The sequence below is a fragment of the Orcinus orca genome, chromosome 11 (genome assembly GCF_937001465.1).
Source record: "Orcinus orca chromosome 11, mOrcOrc1.1, whole genome shotgun sequence".
NCBI classification, from domain to species: domain Eukaryota; kingdom Metazoa; phylum Chordata; class Mammalia; order Artiodactyla; family Delphinidae; genus Orcinus; species Orcinus orca.
In genome coordinates, this window is record NC_064569.1 from 96499270 (window position 1) to 96522734 (window position 23465).

Below are 23465 nucleotides of genomic sequence, written 5' to 3' on the forward strand. Positions count from 1 at the left end.
GCTATGAGAGAGGGTGTCATCACCCAGGGAGTGAATGTAGACAGAGGAGAGAAGTCCAAGGACTCTATTTATCTGATGACCAAAGGCCCACTCAGACCATGTACCCAACTCCCCTTGAAATTTCCAGTATTCCCCTTGTCCCAGTGTACAGTTACTTCTTGGAAGTCGCTGTGGGTCCCTTTGGGGAAGGCCTGGTGGAACTGCTACTACAAATGTTTGCTCTGGCATTATAGCATTCTTCTCAAGGGAACCCAGCCTCCCTTTCAATCAGTGACCTCTGGGTCTGAGGACTGACTTGGGTCTGGAAACTGGACGAGGGGTTGAGATTTTTTCCATTAGCAGCTGGCGTTAGCCTCCTGTTTACTTGTTTTCCCTCCTTCTTTGATGATAAAAGTCAAGAAATATCATGGTTGCCATAGTCCCTGGGAATACCATGGTCTGCGAGCCATCAGCACAGAACCCTGCAGGCCCACGCTCCCTGGCTGCCGCTTGGCCTTGCTCCCGTTCTGGTAGTTACATCAACCCCAGCCTCTGCTCTCTGGAATCCTGTCATCCCCACTGACCTCTGGGAGCCCAGCTCCAAGGTACTGTCCACCCCTGTGGCCTCAGAGGCAGCCCCCCGAGCCCCCTGTGGCATCAGTGATCCTCACTCGTGCATCCCTTGTGCTTGAGTGAAGGCAGCTCCTGTGGGCCCTCTGAGCATGCAGCCAGCTGGGTTCTCTGGTCTTACGTCCACCTCTGAGCCTTTTGGTCCCTTCTCAATACCCTGCCAAGATCGTCCTGTTACCTCCCTCGTATTTAGTGGGGCCACCATTTCTTCCACACTTCAAGGAGCCATCTCAGTGGCATATCAGGACTGGCTCCAGGGCTCTTGCCAGATCACATCCTGAGCCTCGGGGGAGTGGCTCCATGTCTGTAAACTCTCCCTCACCCAACCTAATATTCTGCTCTCTTCCCACCGGAGCCCTCAAGACCCACCTTGGACATGGTCTTGTTCTGCTGGCACATCTCGGCCAGTTTCTGCAGCCAGTGTGGGGAATCATCTCAGTTCTCTCATGGCAGGGGCAGGACTTCCCCAGTTGGGCTGTGGGGAGACTCAATCATAATTATTGGTCCAGAAGCAAAGAGGGAATTTAGGGGAGCAAATCTTGAGGAGGGAAAGCATTGCTTCAAGGCTTCTACCTTAGGGGTTGTATTAGTCAGGGCTCTCCAGAGAACAAGAACCAGTAGGATATAGAGAGAGAGAGATAGGTAGATAGATAGATAGATAGATAGATAGATAGATAGATAGATAGAAAGAAGAGATTTATTATAAAAATTGGCTCATGTGATTATGGAGGCCAAGAAGCTCCATGATCGGCTGTCTGCAAGCTGGTGGTTTGGTTAAGTCTGTGTGTGGAGGTCTGAGAACCAGAAGCGCGGATGTCTGAGGGCAGAAGAAGATGGATGTCCCAGCTCAAGCAAAGGGAGCCAATTTACCCTTCCTTTGCCTTTTTGTTCTATTTGGGCCCCCAACAGACTAGGTGATGCCCACCCACACTGGTGAGGGTCATGTCTTATCCGGGCTACCAATTCAAATGCTGATCTATACTGGACACACCCTCACAGACACACCCAGAAAGAATTTGTTTACCAGTTATCTGAGCTCCCTTATCCCTGTCAAGCTGACAGACAGAATTAACAATCACAGGGAGCTCCCTGCTGGCCTAGTGGTTAGGATTCTGGGCTTTCATTGCTGGGGTCCAGGTTTGGTCCCAGGTCAGGGAACTGAGGTCCCGCAAGCCTCATGGGAAAAAAAAAAAAAAGAATTAACCATCACGGGGGGGACTTTGCGTGGTCTCCAGGTAAGAGGCTGCTATTCTTAAGCAAGAGGGAATGGGCCACTTCTACTGGCTCAGGGGGTTAATGGGAATCTGGGGTTCAAGATCCTTAAGCCCATCTACCAGATGTCCCCCTGCTAGGTTTCAGTGTCCCACTCCTTCCCTTCTGTGACCACGACTGGAGCACAGGCTTTAGCAGAGTCATCTTTTTGGCCTGCTTCAGAACTCCACTCTTCTCAGGCAGGTCCTGGGCCCTCACCAGTACAGGCTGCAGTAGACAAGAGTCTTTAAACACTGATATTGAAACCTCCTGGCTTTCACACTGGGCCATGGATTGATAAATGTCTGTCCTGAGCCTGTTGTTTTCTCCCTCAGCACATCATTGCCACTTAATAATAATCAAGTTCACTTTCCATATAAATTACCATTGCCCCATGTATCTCAAATGTTAGAGACATTGCCTAAGCCAGTGTACCCCCTTCCTCAATGTGCCCCATCCCAGGGCAGAAGAGATGAGTCTTAGTAATTATGAGATTCAGCATGCCAAGTGTTATCACAACAAGTTTCAGCTAGCTGTTGCTGCATAACAAATTTCCCCATAACTTAACTGCTCAAAACAATAGCTGTTTTATTACCTCTCATGATTTTGTGGGTTAGGAATTTGGGCCAGGTGATTCCTTTGCTCCATATGGCATTGACTGAGGTCATTCAGTTTGCATATGGTCTGGTCTGAAGGGGCCAAGTCAGGTTCACATATACGTGGCATCTTAGCAGGGATGGCTGGAAGGCTGGGCTCACGTGGGACTGTCAGCTAGAGCACCTACCCATGGCTTTCCCAATATATGGTCTCAGTAGTGAGTCTTCATACGTGGTGGCTCAAGGCCACCAGAGGGTGTTCCGGGGGTAGGAAGTGGGGAAGTGGCCAACCTTTCAAAGTCTGGGGCCAGAAGCTGGCTGAGTCATGTCTGGTCAAAACAGTTACAGAGCCTACTCAGATTCAGGAGGGGCACAGACCCCACCTCTTGAAGGGAAGAGTGTCAAATAATTTGCAGCTATCTTTAATCCACCATAATACCTACTCCAGTTACTGTCACCAACTGGATCTTTGTTGCCATCTAGCTGTTGAGCCTTCCAATTCCAGAATCTAATTCTGAGTATCTATTTCTTAGACTCCCTTCTGGTACCAATTGTTCTAGAGTGGGTTCTCCCAGAAGCAGACCTTGGAACAAGGATTCAGGCGCAAGTAGTTTATTTGGTAGGTGATCCCAGGAGACACCACTAGGGAATTTAGTGCATGGCTGTAAGTTCCAACACTCCACCTTGAGTAGACTGATAGCTTTGTCTCCTCTTCCCTCTTTAGCCTTTGAAATCCAGTATTTAAGTCCTTCTATCAACAAATACCTGTAGGGTAGCTATAGCTTCACTGCTAACTTAACATTCCAATATCTAGATTCTTCATTTTTGTGCCTGGAGATATTCCTTATTTTCACAGGTGTACAGCACTGAAAGGAAGGTTGTTATATGAAGAGTTTCTAGGTGTTTTGTAAGGAGAGGGTTTTCCATATAACTTAGTTCTGCTTATTGCTGGAAGCAAAGGTCCTATTTTTTCAGCTTCATATGATCTCTGGGAGATTTTTTCTAAAGATGGCTGCCAACAATTCCTCCCACCCCTGTAAATACCTGCCACTCCTTTCATCAAGAGCTGGAGGCTATGTCCCCACTTGAATCTGGCCAGTCTTGTGACTTGCTTTGACCAACAGATTGTGACAGAAGTCATATACTGGGGTTTTCAAGCCCAGGATTTAAGTTTATAGCCTCCAACCTCCTGGGATCTAGCCATATAAAGAAACTTGACCTAGACTTCTGAGAGAGAGAGACCACATGGAGAGAGGGAGGCTGCCAGCTGAGTCGTGTGAATTAAGTTGTATCAGTTGTTCTAGCCCCAGCTGTACTGATGGAATGAAGCTGTAGGAGTGAACCCCACTAACACCATGTGGCGGAGAGACGAGTCATCCCTGCTAAGCCCTGCCCAAGTAGCAGAATACTGAGAACATAAATTATTCTTGCTGTTTTAAGTCACTACATTTTTCATAACAGCTTTATTGAGATATAATTCACATACCATAAAACTCGCTGTTTCAAAGTATGTAATTCAGTGGGTTTTAGTATATTCACGAGGTTGTGCCACCATCACTGCTATCTAATTCTAGAACATTTTGAGAATCCTAAAAAGAAACCCCATATCCATTACCAGCCACCCAGTCTTCTCCTTCTGCCTTCAGCCCCTGGTAACCACTAGTCGCTGTGGACTTGTTTATTCTGGACATTTCATATATATGGAAACGTACAATATGTGGTCTTTTGTGACTGGCTTCCTTTGCTTAGCATAATTTTTTCAAGGTTCATCCATGTTGCAGCATGTATCAGTACTTCATTCCTTTATTTAAAATTGTGGTAAAATAAACATAAAACTTACCATTTTAATCACTTTTAAGTGTACAATGTAGTGGCATTTGGTACATTCACATTGTCGTGCAACTGTCCCCATTATCCACCTCCAGAACTTTCTCACTCTCCCAAATTTAACGTCTGTACCCGCTTTCCCCTTTTCCCAGCCCCTGTTAACCACTATTCTACTTTCTGTTTCTATGAGTTTGACTACATTAGGTACTTCATATAAGGTCCTCCTGCATCTTATTTCACTTGCCATGTTTTCAAGGTTAATTAATGTTGTAGCATGTATCAGAAGTTCCTGTCTTTTTAAGGCTGAATAATATTTCATTGTATGTATATACCACATTTTCTTTATCCATTCATCTGTCAATGGACATATGGGTGTTCCTACTTTTGGCTGTTATTAATAATGTTGCTATGAATATTCATGTACAAGTTTTGTGCAGACATGTTTTAATTTCTGTTGGGTATATATCTAGGAGTGGAATTTCTTGGTTATATGGTAACTCTATGTTTAACTTTTTGAGGAACAGCCAGACTGTTTTCCAAAGTGACTGTCCCATTTTAAAATCCCACCAGCAATGTATGAGGTTTCCAAGTTCTCCACATCCTTACCATGACTTGTTATTATCTATCTTTCATTAGAAGTATCTTACTGGAAGGTACTGTACTGAAGTGGTATCTTACTGGAGTTTGATTTAATTTCCCTAATGACTAATGAGTTTGAGCATCTTTTCATGTGCTTGTTGGCCATTTGTGTATTTTTTTTTTCTTTTGAGAAATGTCTATTCAAATCCTTTGCTCATTTTGGGAGGTTATTTGTCCTTTTATTTTTATTTTTTAAACTATATATTTATTTATTTGGCTGTGCTGGGTCTTGGCTGCAGCACGCGGGATATAGTTCCCTGACCAGGGATCAAACCTGGGCCCCCTGCATTGGGAGCACAGAGTCTTAACCACTGGACCACCAGGGAAATCCCAGTCCTTTTATTGTTGAGCTTCCGTTATTCATCTTTTCTGAATACAATTCCCTCATCAGATATATGATTTGCAAACATCTTCTCCTATCTCCTGAGTTGTCTTTTCACTTTGTCAAAGGTGTCCTTTAAAGCACAGATTTTTAAATTTTGATGAAATTTATTTTTTGTGGATATCCAGTTGTCTGCACCATTGTTGAAAAGACTATTCTTTTTCCTCACTGAATTGTCTTGGCACCCTTGTCAAAAATTGATTGACCAGGGGAATTCTCTGGTGGTCCAGTGGTTAGGACTCCACGCTTCCAGTACATGGGGCACGGGTTCGACCCCTGGTCGGGGAACTAAAATCCTGCAAGCCACCGGACGCAGCCAAAAAAAAAAATTAATTTACCGGATATGTGAGGCTTACTTTTGGACTCTCCACTGCATTCCATTGATCTATATGTCTATTCTTATACTAGTACCATACTATTTTTTTTTTTTTAATTTTCTCTTGGGCTTCCCTGGTGGCTCAGTGGTTAAGAATCCGCCTAACAATGCAGGGGACACGGGTTTGAGCCCTGGTCCGGGAAGATCCCACATGCCACGGAGCAGCTAAGCCCGTGCGTCACAACTACTGAGCCTGCACTTTAGAGCCCACGAGCCACAACTACTGAGCCCGCGTGCCTAAAGCCTGTGCTCTGCAACAAGAGAAGCCACCTCAGTGAGAAGCCCATGCACCGCAACGAAGACCCAACACAGCCAAAAATAAATAAATAAAATAAATTTAAAAAAAAAAATAATTTTCTTCCGTTTTCAAGACTTTCTATACTTTAATAGTTGGGGGTTTTTTTTGGGCCATGCCACACGGCACGTAGGATCTTAGTTCCCCGACTAGGGATCAAACCTACATCCCCTGCATTGGTAGTGTGGAGTCTTAACCACTGGACCACCAGGGAAGTCCCATTACCACACTGTCTTGATAGCTTTGTACTTAAATTTTGAAATCAGGAAGTGTGAGTCCTTCAATTCTTTTTCAAGACTCTTTTGGCTACTCAGGGTCCCTTTAAATTCTTTAAAAATATGTTTTATAGTTTTCAGACTATGCGTTTAACCCTTGTTATATTTATGTATAAGTATTCTAACACTTGTTACATTTATGTATAAGTAGTTTATTCTTTTTGATTCTATGCTAAGTGGAATTGTTTATTTTCTTGTGATTTTTAGATTTTTCATTGCAAGTGTATCGATATCCTGCAACCTTGCTGTGTTTATTAGTTCTAGTTGCCTTTTAGTGGATTACGCATTTTCTATATACAAGACAATGCCATCTACAAATAGAGATGAGTTTACTTCTTTCTTTTCAATCTGATGTTTTTTTCCCCCCCACTGAACCCCCTGGCTAGAACTTCCAGTACAAAGTTAAATAGAAGTGGTGAAAGTGGACATCCTTGTCTTGCCTTTGATCTTAGAGGGAAAGCTTTCAATCTTTAACCCAGGGACTATTGATTCCACTGTGACCAAGGAGCTTGTATGGTCTCAATTCTTTCACATTTGTTGACTTTTGTTTTCTGGGCCAGGATATGGACTATCTTTGTATACATTCCATGGATATTTGAAAAGAATGTGTCTTCTTTTGTTGGGTGAGGTATTCTATATTAATTGGATCATGTTGGTTGATAGTGTTGTTAAGTTCTTCTACATCCTTACTGGTTTTCTGTCCAGTTGTTCTACCTATTGTTAAGAGAGAGGTGTTGAAGTCTCCAGTGGAAGTGTGGATTTGCTATTCTTCTTTCAATTCTATCAGTTTTTGTATCAGTTTTGCAGCTCTGTTGTTTCGTAAATACATATTTAGGATTGTACCTTCTTGGTGGGTTGACCCTTTTTTCATAATATAGTGTCCCTCCCTGTCCCTGGTAACTTTTCTTTGCTCTGAAGTCTAATATATCTGATACTAATATACCTACTTCTTTTTTGATTGTTTGCATGATATATTTTTCTATCCTTTTACTTTCAACCTTATAGTTATATTTGAAGTGAGTTTCTTGTAGATAGCATGAAGTTAAGTCACACTTTTTCATCCACTTTGCCAATCTCTGTCTTTCAATAGATATATTTAGACCACTTGCACTTAATAGAATTAGTGATGTTAGGGCTTGAGTCTCCCATCTTTTTTGTTTTCTGTTCTTTTCTTTTTTCTGCCTTCCTGTGGGTTACTTGAATTTTTTTTTTGAATTCCATTTTGATTTATCTATAGTGTTTTGGGGTGTATTATCTTTTTTTAGAAGTTGTTCTAAGAATTACATTAAATACACATAAGTTACCACAGTATACTGTTGACATTTTATCAATGTTGTTGACATTTCTAAGCGTAGAAACCTTCCTTCTCTTGATATCCCTTAGTACTTTCCCATTTATAAAGTAATTGTTTTAAATATTTCCTTTACATATATTGAGAACATCAATTTTATAATTTTTGCTTCAACCATCAACCATAATTTAGAAAACATAAAAGAAGGAAAATATTTACCGAAGTTTCACTATTTCTGCTGTTCCTTCTTCCTTCCTTTTTGATGCTCCAAGTTTTCTTCTTTTATTTTCTCCTTTATGTTCAGAGCTCTTCTTTAGCCATTCTTTTTTTAAAATAAATAAATAAATTTATTTATTTATTTTTGGCTGTGTTGGGTCTTCATTGCTGCGCACGGGCTTTCTCTAGTTGTCGTGAGTGGGGGCTACTCTTTGTTGCAGCGCGTGGCCTTCTCATCGTGGTGGCTTCTCCCGTTGCGGAGCATGGGCTCTAGGCATGCAGGCTTCAGCAGTTGTGGCTCGTGGGCTCAGTAGTTGTGGCTCATGGGCTTCAGTAGTTGAGGCGTGGGCTCTAGAGCACAGGCTCAGCAGTTGTGGCGCATGGGCTTAGCTGCTCCGCGGTATGTGGGATCCTCCCGGACCAGGGCTCGAACCCGTGTCCCCTGCATTGGCAGGCAGGTTCTCAACCACTGCGCCACCAGGGAAGCCCTAGCCATTCTTTTAGGGTAGGACCGCTGGCAACAAATTCTCCTAGTTTTCCTACATCTAAGAACGTCTAAGTCCCCTCTACGTTCTGAAGGATATTTTTCACTTGATACAGAATTCTCAGTTGACGATACTTTTCTTTCACTACTTGAAGTGTGCCACTTCCTTCTGGCCTCATGGTTTCTGATGAGGAATCTCCTGTCCCTTTATAGGTAAGATATCATTTCTCTTTTGCTGCTTTTGAGATTCTCTTTAGTTTTCAGTTTAGCTGTGATGTGTCTTGGTGTGCATTTCGTTAGGTTTACCTTGTTTAGGCTTCTCTGAATTTGCAGGGGTATTTTTTCTTTTTTTAATCTTTTGGCCATGCTGCGCGACATGTGGCATCTTATTCCCTAACCAGAGATTGAACCCACGCCCCCTGCCTTGGAAGCGTGGAGTCTTAACCACTGCCAGGGAAGTCCCATGCAGGTTTTCATCTTTTGCCGTTTCTGGGAAGCTTACAGCCATTGTTTTTTTTTTTTTTTGCCATGCCACATGGCTTGTGAGATCTTAGCTCCCCAACCAGGAATTGAACCCAGAGCACAGCAGTGAAAGCCCAGAATCCTAACCACTAGGCCACCAGGGAACTCCTGACAGCCATTATTTCTTCAACTGCTTTTCAGTCCCACCCTTACTTTTCTCCTTCTGGGACTCTGATGACACAGACTTTAGACTTTTTGTTTTAGTACCATAGGTCCCCATAGTCCTTCATTATTATTTTTTAAGTCTATTTTCTCTGCTGTTCAGGTTGGGTAGTTTCTATTTTTTAACTTCAAGTTCACTGATTCTTCTCCATTGGGGGGGGGCGGTAATTGTATTTTTCAACTTTATTTGGCTGCACCGCACAGCTTGTGGGATCCTAGTTCCCTGACCAGTGATAAAACCCACAGCCCCAGCAGTGAGAGAGCTAAGTCCTAACCATTGGACCTCCAGGGCATTCCCTGTTTTTTTTTTTTAATACATTTAAAAAATTTATTTATTTTTGGCTGTGTTGGGTCTTTGTTGCTGCACACAGGCTTTCTCTAGTTGCCGCGAGCAGGGACTACTCTTCGTTGCAGTGTGCAGGCTTCTCATTATGGTGGCTTCTCTTGTTGCAGAGCAGAGACTCTAGGCGCGCAGGCTTCAGTAGTTGTGGCACGTGGGCTCAGTAGTTGTGGCTCGCAGGCTCAGTAGTTGTGGCACACGGGCTTAGTTGCTCTGCAGCATGTGGGATCTTCCCAGACCAGGGCTCGTACCCGTGTCCCCTGCATTGGCAGGCGGATTCTTAACCACTGCGCCACCAGGGAAGCCCTGTATTTTTTGACTTTAAATGGTTCTTTACATTTTCTATTTCCTTGCTGAGACTTGTTGCAGTGTTAATTGCTCATCAACACATTTATGATGGCCACTTTTAAATCCCTGTCAATAATTCTAACATCTCTGTCATCGTGGTGTTGATGTCCATTGTCTTTTCTCCTTCAGGGTGTGATTTTCCTGATCTTTGGTATGAGTGACTTTTGACTGAAACATGGACATTTTGGGTATTATGTTAAGAAGACTCTGGATCTTATTTAAATCTTCCTACAGCACACCTCCTCTGACGGGCATGAAAAGGCACTGCTTCATTACTGCCAGGTGTGGGTGGCAGTGAGCTCCATCATCCCACCACACCTCTACTAAAACCCTGGTTGGGAGGGGCTGGGGTGCCCCATTTCTCCTCCCGTGGCCTCCACGGACATCAACTTAAAGTCCCAGATCCCTATCCGGCCTTCTCTTGACTCCACCCCTGCAGAGATCTGGGGGTGCCCCCAGTACAGCCTAGCAAGGATTGGAAGTCCAGGACCCAACTTGGCGTTTACTGGTGAAGGTGGGGCTGCAGTTCTTCCCGTGGTGTTTCACTAGTTTTCTTTCCGTCTTGTTAAGCTAACCCCTTTCCGGTCCTCACTTGGGTTTTTTGGTTGTTGGTCTGCTTCTCTAGCACCCAGCTTGGCTTATATGAAGCAAAAAGAAAACCCAGGGAACTCAATGCCAGTCGTTCATTGGGTCCCAAGGTCCCCAGCCAGTCTTTCTTCTCTCCACCTTCCAGTCTTATGTTTGTTTTATATAAAATATCCAGGGTTGTATTTAGTGGAAAGGATAGGGATAAGTACTTCCATCCCATCTTCCCATATAGGAATGTAAAATGGTGCAGCCACTGTGGAAATCAGAATGCTGATTCTTCAAAATATTAAAAATAGAACTGCCACATGATCCAGCAATTCCACTTCTGGGTATATATCCAAAGAATTGAAAGCAGGGTCTTCAAGGTTTTGAAGAGATATTTGTACACCCATGTTCATAGTATTATTCACAACAGCTAAAACATGGAAGCAACCCAAGTGTCCAACAGATGAATGGATAAGCAAAATGTGGTATATACATACAGTGGAATATTATTCAACCTTAAAAAGGAAATTCTGACACATGCTACAACATGGATGAACCTTAAGGACATTATGCTAAGTGAAATTAGCCAGTCACAAGACGACAAATACTGTCTGACTCCACTTACATGAGTAGTCAAAATCATAAAGACAGAAAATAGAATAGTAGTTGCCAGGGGCAGGGGAGGATCTCAGGAGAGGAATGAGGAGCTGGTGTTTAAGGGAGAATTTCAGCTCCTACAAGATGAAAAAGCTCTGGAGGTGGATGGTGGTGATGGCTGTACAGCAATGTGAATGTATTTAATACCACTGAACTGTACACTTAAACATAGTTAAGATGATAAATTTTGTGTGTATAATTTCTTTTTTTCTAATGCATAGTTGATCTAAGAAGTAAATTTCACCCGTAAGTGTAACTTCCAAGGCAAAGGCTCCCCTGTTCCCTATGAACAGACCTTACTATGTTGGAGCTGACCATGCTTAATACGCAGTGAGGCACTTTAGGCCCAGAAGGTACCGAGTTCCTCTGCCAGGTGCTTCCAATACACTGATGCTCACATTCTCTCAGCTGCGGAGACTGCAGTTCAGTGAGTCCTGGGAACAACTGTCCCAAGGTCATAGCTGGTGAGCCGTAAAGCAGAGGTAAATCCTCGTTTCCTTGTGCCAAATTCCATGAGGCCTCTTAGCATAATCTTTTGAGAAATGACAGCTCTAAAGTAGGAATAACAAATGTTTATTCAGAAATGGGTAACACAGTCTCCTCCATCCCTTAATGCCTCTTCCTCTCCTTTTGAACAAAAGAGACACAGATGGGGAATGCAGGGGAGTGGGAGGTGAAGGACACAAGGATTGGCCTACCACCTTCTGTTTCCCACGATGCCATCCTGTAGAACAGGGGGGCAAACAGGCTCTGCCCTGCAATGTACCATATGGCCAGCCAGAGGACAGGGCCCAGATGGCCAGGCAGCTGCAGGTGGGCTCACTGAAACCCTGTGATAAGCAGAGCAGCCTGGCATGGTACTGGAGGGGAGACAGGAGGATAAAGCCATGCAGTCGGGATACGTACCGTCCCTCCCGAAAGCAGAGTCCACGCAGTGATCTGTCTCCAGTACCTGCGAAACCAGGTCCTAGTGTCTTATGGACATTCTCTGGGGCCAAGGAGGGGAAAGTGTAGGAGGCGTGTCTCCCAGCTGCTGAAGAGAACTAAGTTTGCACCCATTCAAAGAGGGAGAAGGGAACGAAAGCAGCCTTCTTTAAAGTACTAGAAAGTGGAGCAGCAACAGGCAGATTCCTCGGGCTTCCCAGGCCTGGGCAACCTCAGACCTGGAGGACTGAGCTCGGTTCAAACCCTGGGTCCCCCCTGCTTGACAGATTTAACTCTGTGGAAACATGAGTTTCCAGGTTTTTCTTCACTGGACTGGCCCCAAGTAGGTCATGAGAGATCCTTAGTGTCTCAGGTCCCGTTTATACTTTCTAGGCTTGTGCCTTCCATACCACCTGCTACTGATCTGTAGCCCTCCCAGAATCCCGCTCCCCAAAACATGCCAGCTCTGCTAGGCTGGCTTCCCTTTACAGTCCCAACAAACCGGCAGGAAACTGAGAATGAATGTCACTGGAGCGATGCTGTGCTGGTATATTCTGGGGCTGCCCCAGGTTCTACAGTTTTGCCCCAAATGCCTGGAACCATACTGAGGAAACAACTCACCAGCTTGCCTGGAAAGGCTGCTTTGCTCTTTCACCTCCCTCCCCACCACCCATCGTTCCCCTACCCCGACTGCCAAGGCAGGAAAATACCCTCCCGTCAGGGTGGGTCCCTCACAACAGTGGAGCAGTGCCCCCTGGTGGCTGCTGGATATATGCCGCCTCTCAGCATCCCTAACTATTGTCCTGTTCCTGTACCTAAGGCCGGAAGAAAAAATCTAGCAGTAAGTCAACAACTCCTATTCAAATAACCCCCCAGACCCACAGAGTCACAGAACAGGAGGCAGACCCTTTGAAACACCCAACTAGCAGAGAGCTGGCATTTGCACCAAAACCAGGGTGTGACAATGCTGTACTGCATGAGAAATGGCAGGCTAATGATGAAAGCCCCTCCCAGCAGTGACACCCAGAAGGCCAAGAGAGCTGGGGTGGGGCACTCGGCACAACGCAAGGGAAGAGGGGAGTGTGAACTCAAGAATTTACTCTAGGTTGACAGAGACAGTACAGGTCCCCCAAACCAAGAGCCAGCGGTGCACTCTTCCTAGCGAAGCAAGTCTCACCCTGCCCTTGCCACAGGATCCTCTCCAGACCACACTGGTCTGGAACCAACTGCGGTGAGAGGACAAGGGGCCTGTGACCTGATCCCCACCTAGGCCACCTCCACTGACCAGGAGAGTGAGCGGCAGAGATCTTGAGCTGACCTGGTTCCTATTAGGATGGCAGGGGCTTCCATTCCCCACTTCGAAAAGTTTAAAAAAGAGAAAGGGGAGTCAAACCCTCACCCCTGAAGAAAGAGCAGTGTCCTTCAAACAGCCCCTGGCCTGCATTCCATTGGGCCTCAAGAAGGCCACCCAGAGAATTCAGGGCACCATTTCCAGATAGAAAAAAACAATTTAGGGCTGAGTTTAGGGGGAGACACTCTGAGCAACACAAGCTTACCTTGGTGATGAGGTGGAGAGAGAAGAGACATACTACAGGAAATGTTAACATACAGAAGAGCACAGGGTAGAACACAACACAGAAAGGCGGGTACCATCCAGTGAGGAAGCTCTCTACCCCCGGCGACCCTTCCCACGCTCAGGGGCCTCCAGTCCAATGGCCCATAGGTCACAAGCTTTGTTTTGGGAAACAGAGCCACCCTCCTCTGCCCCCGCTTCTGGCTGTCTCGCTCCCCAGCTCAAAGTTTGATTTTGAATTCTGTGGGCTGTGTGGTCACAGAGGCCCCTGAGGACTTGAAAAGTGCCTTCAGGATGGTGTCAGGGTCCACTTCGGCAGGAGGGTTGGATGAGGCGGCAGAATTCACCCTGCGAGGCAGCTCACTCTCCTTTTTCACTGAGGGGCTGTCGCTCAGCCGTCTGTAGAGAGCAGAGAAAAGTCAAAGTCCTTGTGGGTTTCCCTTACGTAGAGAGAGGTCCCACTGTTAGCTGAGGATCTCTCAAAAGCTGAGCACCAAACATAATGCTTTCCGTACCCTTTTACTCCATTTCTTATAGCAAACCTATCATTTTTTAAATTTGCTGATGAGACAATTGAGATGCAGTCTGCTATGATCTGGGGTTTTAAGTTTAGGAAAACTTAAAGTTTTAAGTTTAAAGTTTAGGAAACTTTAGTTTTAGTTTAGGAAAACTTAAAGTTTTAAGTTTAGGAAACACTGCATGTCCCTCAGGGATGGTCAAACACACTTCTGAGAAGTCTTATAGACTTAACTGGGTTTAGCCCAGTGGTTCCCAAACTCACTAGGTCATAAAACGCACATTTTTCAGAATACAACTTAATCCTGGAACACGGTTTAAGGAACTTATGTAAGTCACACGACGCAATATCCAGGGTTCAAAGTGCCGTCTTTCGGTATTTCAAAGTCTATTTCAGGCCTGCCCCACACTACCCCTCCCACCTTGGCAAGGCTAACATTCTCCCTGGGTCTGTGTATCCTTGTCTACAAAAGGACTTCCTTCTGAATGTCAGTCTAGACATTTTCTGCATCTCAGGCTTCAAAAAGTCCTCAGTCCTAGACCAGGCAACGTATGCCTGGGTATGTAACAAGACAAGGGGTAGCACCCAGCACTGCCCCCCAGAGTCAATCATGAGGAGGCAGGGTTTTCCGCTCACCCGGACAACGCACACACAGTTATGCAAAGAGGGACACAACTGGCCTGCTCGCCACTTTCTTCTCGGGTGTTTCTAAATTATAAGGCTGGGAACGAGGTCTTAATGTTAGCCCCTGTGGGGTCAATCCCCTGCAGAAATGATGTGACAAGCTACTTTGTCAAATTTAAGCTTCCTGATTGGCTGCCTGCTATCAGAGCAGAGGAAATGGAATGGAGCTGTGATACAGGCAGTTTACCCCTCAGAACAGAGAGATGATCATGCAGAGTAGGCAAGCAGAAAAGCTCCACTTGGTTCCCAGCACCCCACCTTTGGAACTTACAGCAGGATGGGCTGGTCTGAGGTGATAACATTCCCATTCATGTGGAGGTTGCATTTCATTGGTTGCCCTGAAAAACCAAAAAAGAAAAGGCTCTGCCATGGGACTTCAGCTCCTCACGCAAAAGGACATGGACTGCCATTTTCATTACCAGGAGTCAAAGCGTACACCACTGGCAGCTCTGGCTGCACAGCTAGGGATGGGGCTGTCAGGTTTTGGCAAAGCCAGAGACTAAGAAAACCCCAGGGTTATGAGGTCCATGAAACCTTGCCAATGATGGCACCAAGAAGTCAAGTGGCAACAGAACTGGCTTCATGCAGGAGATCAGAGTCAAAGTAAGGGAAAAAGTGGACTCAGCATGAAGCAATCCAAACTTGTTTGTGAAACAAGTAGTAAGGGAAAATGCTTACGGTATAAAATTAAGTGAAAAAAAGATTCAAAGTCTATGTTCAGATGTCTACTATGTCCATGAAGGATTAACCTTACAAGGACTGGATTCCCACTTTATATAGCATGTGATAAGTGTAACAGTAACAGCACAAAAAAGGGGAAGAGGGAATAGAGCCCTATAGGAGTAATATTTCTAAATCTCACTGCAACTGCGTTAATACTAACCTGAAATAGATTCTGATAATCTACAATGTATACTGTAAACCCTTGAGCAACCATTAAGAAAGTGACTCAAAAAATATAGTGGAAAAAAATCATTAAAAGAACTAAAATGCTGCACTAGATTTTCATATAATGCAAAAGAAAGCCACATAAAGTGTGAACGGATTAAATAATCCAATAAAAAAGCAGAGGCTGAGATAACCAAAAAGGATCTACTGTATAACACTATACTCAATATTTTGTAATGACCTATATGGGAAAAGAATCTGAAAAAGAATGTGTGTGTGTGTGTGTGTGTGTGTGTGTGTGTGTGTGTGTGCGTGTGTGTATTTATCTCTGAATCACTGTGCTGTACATCTGAAACTAACATTGTAATTCAACTATACTTCAATTAAAAACATAACATCTCTGCTTGCTCTTAGTACACAGGTGGCCCCGGAGGGTTTAATGCACCAGGAGGTCAAACCACCCATCTCAGAGGAAGGCCTGCTGTGAGCAGTGAGGAGCAGCAAGGTGAGGTGGCTGCTTTCTCCCTGACTTACCATCCAGACACCGGTTGTTATACTTCTTATATGCAGTGATGGCATCGTCCTTCTTCACGAAGACCACCTCTGCTACCCCAGGATGGACCAGCCGAGCTCGCTTCAGGGCTCCACAAACACAAAAAAGCTCCTGTGAAGAACAAGAGGAGTTAGTTAGGGTTGAGGGAGAATTTTGAGCAGTCATCCTTCCAGCCTGCCATTCACACACTCCAGACAGGGCTCTGGGTTGACTGATGGCCGCACTCTGACTGAACATGCCCAGCAGCCAAGATTTCAGGGAGGCTCCATTTTAGGTGGTCCTGGGACATCCACAGGCCTCAACCTGGGACCAGATGAGGGGAAGAGCTATTCTGGCAGTGAGAACTGAGTCTGGGCTTACAAGCCTTGGAGTCCCTGTGACTCCAAGTCACCCCCAAAGTCCTCCTGCCTCAGTGCCCACTTTCTCAACAAGGGTAATAGTTATGGAATATGGAATTTCTGTCAAGAGTGTCTGTAATGAGAATGGACAGACATATAGGCTCATCAAAGACAGTGGCTAATATATCATCTGGAAATCAGTTAGAAACACAAATTCTGGAGTTCTATATAGGGTGACCAATCATCCTGGTTTGGCTAGATTGAGGGGTTTCAACTGAAATCATTTTCAAGGCAGTGCTTTGTACACCTGTGTCATCATCATCATTTATTCCAACTCCAATCCCTCCTCATTTCACAGACTGAGGCCAGAGAGGGAACCCAATATGGATACAGACTGCAAAGGCCAACTAGCACCCAAGCCATATCTTCACCTGCAACTGCCTTCACAAGTTGGTTATAGGGACAAAAAGAAGATTTACGAAAAGGTCGTTGAAATGATTTGTTTCTAATGATAAAAGGGAAAATGCTACATATCAAAACCAAGATACGGAACTGAATACTAAGTGTGATTCTAACTCTATTAGTTTTTCTTTTAACATTACCTATTTGGGTAGAAAAGAGGTGAGGATGACTACTATTGGCAGTTCACTATGATTATTGGCAGTTTACTATGAGTAGTAATCATTACAGGTAATTCGTTTTTCATTCCTCTGTAATTTCAAAGATCCTGCATACAAAATGCCTGCCATACAGTAAGTATATAAATAATAATAGCTATAATTAACTCAATAAATAAAAGCTATTATTACTTTTATAATCAGGAAAAAAATTGCTTTCTTTCTAATTTGTCAAGTCTTATACAAAGTAGGCAACAATTTCTATTCTCATGTGCACTGTGCACAAAGTGATCACCCAGCACTCACATTTCACAATTAAAACCATTAACAAACGTGGCGGCCAGTGTGGGCTGTTATAGAACCTGGGACTCAGCTGCAGGGAGAGGCTGGAGTCCAGCTGCATTCATTCTGTGATCTAACAGTTGAGTAAAAAGGACACCTGGGTTCTTTAACAGTCTTATTGGTGCCTGAATGAAAATGAGGTTGAAAAGTCCTGGCTGAAAGACAAATACCGTATGCTAACACATATATATGGAATTTAAGAAAAAAAAAATGTCCTGAAGAACCTAGGGGTAAGACAGGAATAAAGACACAGACCTACTAGAGAATGGACTTGAGGATATGGGGAGGGGGGAAGGGTAAGCTGTGACAAAGCGAGAGAGAGGCATGGACATATATACACTACCAAACGTAAAACAGATAGCTAGTGGGAAGCAGCCGCATAGCACAGGGAGATCAGCTTGGTGCTTTGTGACCGCCTGGAGGGGTGGGATAGGGAGGGTGCGAGAGAGGGAGACACAAGAGGGAAGAGATATGGGAACATATGTATATGTATAACTGATTCACTTTGTTATAAAGCAGAAACTAACACACCATTGTAAAGCAATTATACTCCAATATAGATGTAAAAAAAAAAAAAAGAAAAGAAAAGTCCTGGCTAAGTCTGGGCCACCCTTCACTAGGTACCTGAATTGGGTTTTGCCCATGACTGCCAAGGGTGGGACAGGATGGACCAGAAGCGCAATCCAGAGGGGCCAACCACTAGGTAACACCAGTCCATTTCATCCCTTTTACTTTGGAGCTATCATGAAAACCCCTAAAGGAGGAAGAAATTCCAAAGACTGAGGAAAATATGAACCACTGGATTTTGCACAGTGGGACTAAATGATCCCATTCTAGCACAATTCCATGGCCCTGAGATTTAGGTTGGGCACCTGGCTCTGTTTTTGTTGTTTTAGTTTTTTTTTTGGGGGGGGGGGGCCACACTGCATGGCTTACAGGATCTTAGTTCCCCGACCAGGGATTGAACCCAGACCCCGGCAGTGAAAGTGCCGAGTCCTAACCACCGGACCACCAGGGAATTCCCCTGGCTCTGGTTTAAAAGCTGTGAGGAAAAGGGTTCACATACCTGGCCTGACTGCTCTCCTTTGGAAGGTCTGCTTCCAAGGCTGGCCCTTGGCTGGCATCTGGGAACTTAGATTCTGGGAGGGCTCCCATAACCCTAACTGATAAGAGTGGCGCACTGAGCCTAAATTGTTTGTGCCGACAATGCAGTTTATGCTAAACACTTGCTTTCCTTCTGAGTCTGGAATTTTGGTGTTAGGCAGAGGGTGCCTACATGACTCGTCCCTGATAAAAACCCTGGGCACTGAGTCTCTAATGAGCTTCCCTGGTTTCACACATGTCATTACAACCAACTGCTGGGGGAATAAAGTGTATCCTGTGTGGCTCCAATGGGAGAGGACTCCAGAAGTTTGAGTGTGCTTTCCTCCAGCCTTTGCCCCACGAATATTTTCCCTCTGTTAATTTTGCTTTGTTCCTGTAATGAATCTTAGCCCTGGTTCAACTCTATGCTAAGTCCTGTGAGTCCTCTTAGAGAATCAGCTAACCGGGGGGTGCTCTTGGGGACCCTTGAAACAGAAGTGGCTTGAGATTTGAAATTCTGGCAGGCCACAGTACTCACAACAATGTCCTCCTCGGTGACTCGAGGGTGCAGATTATTCACAGTCATCTTGGTGCCTTCCAAAGGGCTGAGGACAGGCTGCCACAGACAAAAGAACGTTACCGGAAGTCAGTGAACAGCAGAGCTCACTTCAGGCAAACGACCAGGAAGGCCCAGAGGAAACCCCCATGGACAGCCTGTCACAATTGGGCCCCTCTAATCATGCCCCCATCACCCTATGCCAGGGAATGGAACCTCTCATCATCTCCCAAATACGCCGGGCCCTTTCGGGCCGAGCCTCTGCCTGGAAGGCCATTCACGTTTCACGACCCGCCCGGCTCAGATGGCGCTTTCTCTTTAAAGCCTTCCCGTATCTGTTCAGTTGAATTAGATGCTCTTTCCTCAGTGCTCCTGGCAGCCCTCTGTTGTATCACCAGGCACAGTGCTCTGTCTGCAGCTCTGTTTTCCCTATTTGCCTGTGAGCTCTCTGAGGGCAGGGGCCACTGGATCTTGGTTTGCTCATTTGTAAAACGGGGGTGGCAACGCCCACCTCAAAGGCACTATGAGGACCCAACAGGATGCACACAGCACACTGCCCACCCAGCACAGGCTAACTCTCAACTAGTGTGGTCACTTCCTCTCCTTCACCTTCACCTTCACCTCACCTCAGCAGGCGGCAGCTCTTTGGGGGGATCCTCCTTGTTCACTAACGTCCGGGACATGTTGGTCAAGGCTTTTGTTCGAACAGAGGAGGGGAGAGCAGGAGCTGTGTATGCATCATTCTGAACCACTTTGGTGAGAGGAAGGGCCTTGGACATGGAAAGCTTGGAACTGCTCACCCCAGCCTAAACAAAGAGGAAGAGAGGAATCTGAAAAGCTAGGGACCCAGACACCCCAGGGGGCTGACAACCCCCAGTATCTCAAGGCCTCCCACCTCCCAGTTCCATTATCGATCTAAAGCCAGAAAGGTGCCAGCTGCCAGGGAAGGGGCAGGAGGAGAGAAAAACGGCCTGCACGTGTGTTCACAGAAGCCACTTTCCAGTGTGGGAAGCCCTTTCCAAGAAGCTTCCACGCAGTTCTGAACAGGAGCCACAGGCTCACCCATACCGTTTAGACTTTATAAAAACCCTACAATTTGGAGTTAAGAGGCCAAAAGCTCGGGGTCAGGTTCACTCCTAGATACGCTTCTATCACGATGGGCTGGCTGGGAATAGGAACTCACTCTTAAGAAGGCCTGGACTCCCAGCTTTTTGGTCCCTGTTCTGCACAGAGGAACAATGTGTAGCCCTGCCTCCTCAGCTCCCAGACTGTCAGGGACATGCTGGCAGAGTCAGCATGTGCAAACCAGCAGAAACAGCTCCATCCCTCACTCCCCTGTTACCCCTAAGTGTGGATGTGATCCCTTGGAAATATAAACCAGTGAACTCCCTGGTTTTAATGTCTCTGAGGAAAAAAAAATGCATGAGGCAGAAGTGGCAGGTGGTCTTGTCGTAGGAAAAAGGAGGAATGCAGCAGCCAGACAGGCAGATGATGGGACAGGGTCAATTCACCAGCTTCTGCCAATCCAGGTGAATCTAGATTCATGCTGGATCCCACATTTCTCAAGCTGTTTTCTGAGTCTCAAGAGCCAGTGAGTGTAGTGGTTAAACACATAGCCTGGGAGCCAGACTGCTTAGGCTTAAATCCTTGATCCACTACTTACAAGCTGAGCAGATTTATTTCACCTCTCTGTGCCTAATTCCTCATCCGTAAAATAGGGGTAATAATAGTACCCATCTCACAAGGAGGGAAGGAAAGGAAGTCTTAAATAAGTTAATATAAACACAGGGTTTTTTCCAATTAGGGTTAGCCACTAACTGAGTTAGGAAAGGCCCACCCCCTTTGTAACAAACTGGCATCATTCAGCTTCACACATCACACTAAGAGCTTCAACGGTAACCAGGAAATTAGTCCACATATTCAGTGCAGGGACCAAAACTGAGTCTTTGGGTCTCTGAAGACCAAACAAAGGCACTTAGCTTGGGCACCCACTTGCCTCCCTATGTGTAATCTGGCTGCATGCACTGAGCTGAGCATGATGTTCAGAGGTCCCTGATATTCCGAGGAACTACTTTCTTTCCTTCTCTGCATCAGCATCCTAGTCCATCGAGCTTTCCCTGCATGCAGGCTGCACCTGGTGGAGCCTTCAGGCAAGGCTCAGTTTATTCTTGCTAACACACTGCCAAGGGAATCCAGACTCAAGAATGGAGCCAGAGCTGCTGACCATGGAAGGAAGGGGACCAGGCAGAATGTCCTGCCACAAAGGAAATAAAATGTGATTCTGTCCTGTGGGATCACTCATATTTCCCCTGCAGTGACTCAGACACAGCAATTGGGAGCTGCAGCTCTGCACTTCACTATCTGTGGGATCTTGAACAAGTCAGTGGATGCGCTGCTGGTCTCAGCATTTATAAAAGCCAGGGGTTGGACTAGTTCCGGTTTTGATAATCTCATGACCCAAATGAAGAAATATTTCTGAATTGAAAGGCCCTACTCTCCACCACCTCTCCCATGAACCTGATCAGACACACCCAGAGTGTAGGAAGAAGGTAAGATGTCATACCACGTGGTGGAGAAAGCTGCCTGAGGCTGCAAATTTCATCTGTTTACTAGGAATGGGAGCTATAACATCATCATCTTCATCCAGGTCATATAAATTCTGAAAATAAAGAAATATAAGCTAACATGGTATGCAGGCTCTCAACAGACATTTGGAGTAAGGACAACAGGGAGATGAGGGCTGGAGTAAGTGAGGTGGGGGGAGAAGTGGGTGCAGGGGGAGTGCCTGGGGAAACTGGTCTGGGAGACTGGGGCTCAAGTCCTGGCAGGCTGCCTCCCTGCCCCCAAGGGCGCAATGAAAGTGCTGCAATTCCAGTTACATCAGAAGTACCTTTCTACAAGTGGGTACCTTGTAGTTACCTATCAAGGGCCCCTAAAATGTCTGTTTATATCCTTTGGCTTACAAAGTCTGTGCCAGGCAATCTGGCCTATAGAAATAAACCCAAACTCTAGAAAAAGCTTTTTTCCTCCAAGATGTTCATAGAAGGATTTCTAACAGTGGAAATTACAGGAAAATGGTTGAAATAAACTCGAATGTCAACTCAATGGATCAAGCAGTTATTAAAATGTTTACAGTAAATGTGAAACAGAAAAACACTTGAGTTATAAAGTGAAAACAAACAACATGAAACTGGATAATAACATAATCACAACTACAACTATGCATTAAATAAATAATAATCACACACACACACACACACACACAACACAGGAAGGAACCAGGGCAGAATTTCAACAGGGGCTGGCTGTAGAGAGCCAGAGTGTGAGGACTTTTTTATCCCCTTCCTTAACCTTTCTCTGTTTTGCAAAATTTCTGTATAAGCACATACTACTTTTATAAAAAAAATAAAAATAAAAAAATTTCAATTTGCCTCTCTCTCCCTATGCATTTAAGAAATTTCTTTTTAAAACTCATACACTGCAAAAAGTGTCAAATGTAATTAATCCCTCCTCCAACTCTTCAAATTGGAACCTTGGGCCAGGCCTCAGTTAATCCACTTGGAAGGCCACATCAAAACACACAAGTGTGGGGGACTTCGCTGGTGGTCCAGTGGGTAAGACTCCGTACTCCCAATGCAGGGGGCCTGGGTTTGATCCCTGGTCAGAAAGCTGGATCCTGCATGCGTGCCGCAACTAAGAAGTCTGCGTGCCGCAACTAAGAGTCTGCACATCGCAACTAAGAAGTCCGCATGCTGCAACTAAGACCCAGCACAGGCAAAATAAATAAATAAATATTAAAAAATTTAAACAGACAAACAAAACCACACACGTGTGTATACACACACACACAGTCCACCTGTTTGGCCTGGTGGTTATTGACGACGTTGATCTTCATTCCAGCAGGATGGGCATGAGTTGGTGCCATGGCCTTCTGCTGTGGAACCTAGAAATACCCAGTGGTCACAATTCATCCCACAGGGCCTGCATGTGTTCTCTATATGAGTAGAGGATCACTTAACTTAAACTATGGTGGGCACTCAGTTTTGGTCTGTGGTAAAAGGCCCTACAAGACCGCCTTATGCCCAAAGCAGGAAAGCGACAGGAAGACTCATCATCCCAGAGACCATGTGACAATGCATTTGCAGGGCTCAATGAACCTGGCTTAATAAATGTTCACTGCTGCTGCTGTTCCTTTTACCAAAGATGCTGAGAAGATTAAATGATATTGTTTCCATTCCCTTTGGGGCAGCGGCTGTGCAGGTGGCCAAGACCCTGCACTAAGAGCCAGGTCTGATTGGGCTTCTATCCTGGTCCTCCCTCCCACTGACCAGTTGTGTAACTGTGCACAATTACTCACATCTCTGAGACTTAGATTCTTCTTTTATAAAGCTGGGTAATAATCCATGGTTGCAGTGAGGAATACACGTTAAGTACCTGCTACATAGCACGAGCTCAGTCAATGTTTTGTCCTTTCCTCTCACTTCCCTCTACTACCATCTCACTTAGAAAATCACTTAATTTCTCTGGACTACCCCCCACCCTTTTCT

At 45.3% G+C, this 23465-nt stretch overlaps 1 protein-coding gene across 3 annotated transcripts in view; it reads right to left on the bottom strand.

Annotated features, from left to right (window-relative positions):
• Nucleotides 1-4243: 4243 nt before the first annotated feature.
• POLDIP3 (DNA polymerase delta interacting protein 3) overlaps nt 4244-23465 on the bottom strand; it is a 30102-nt gene continuing 10880 nt past the window's right edge. The window contains exons 3-9 of one of the 3 annotated variants that reach the window (XM_004279554.3): nt 22775-22861; nt 21482-21577; nt 19545-19724; nt 18901-18978; nt 15964-16093; nt 14813-14879; nt 4244-13739 (exon numbers count right to left, since the gene is read on the bottom strand). In XM_004279554.3, coding sequence (XP_004279602.1) covers nt 13562-13739; nt 14813-14879; nt 15964-16093; nt 18901-18978; nt 19545-19724; nt 21482-21577; nt 22775-22861 — 816 coding nt within the window. In that variant the 3' untranslated portion in view covers nt 4244-13561. The remainder of the gene's footprint in view (nt 13740-14812; nt 14880-15963; nt 16094-18900; nt 18979-19544; nt 19725-21481; nt 21578-22774; nt 22862-23465) is intronic. The other 2 variants (XM_033405185.2, XM_033405186.2) reach the window with 2 other exon arrangements.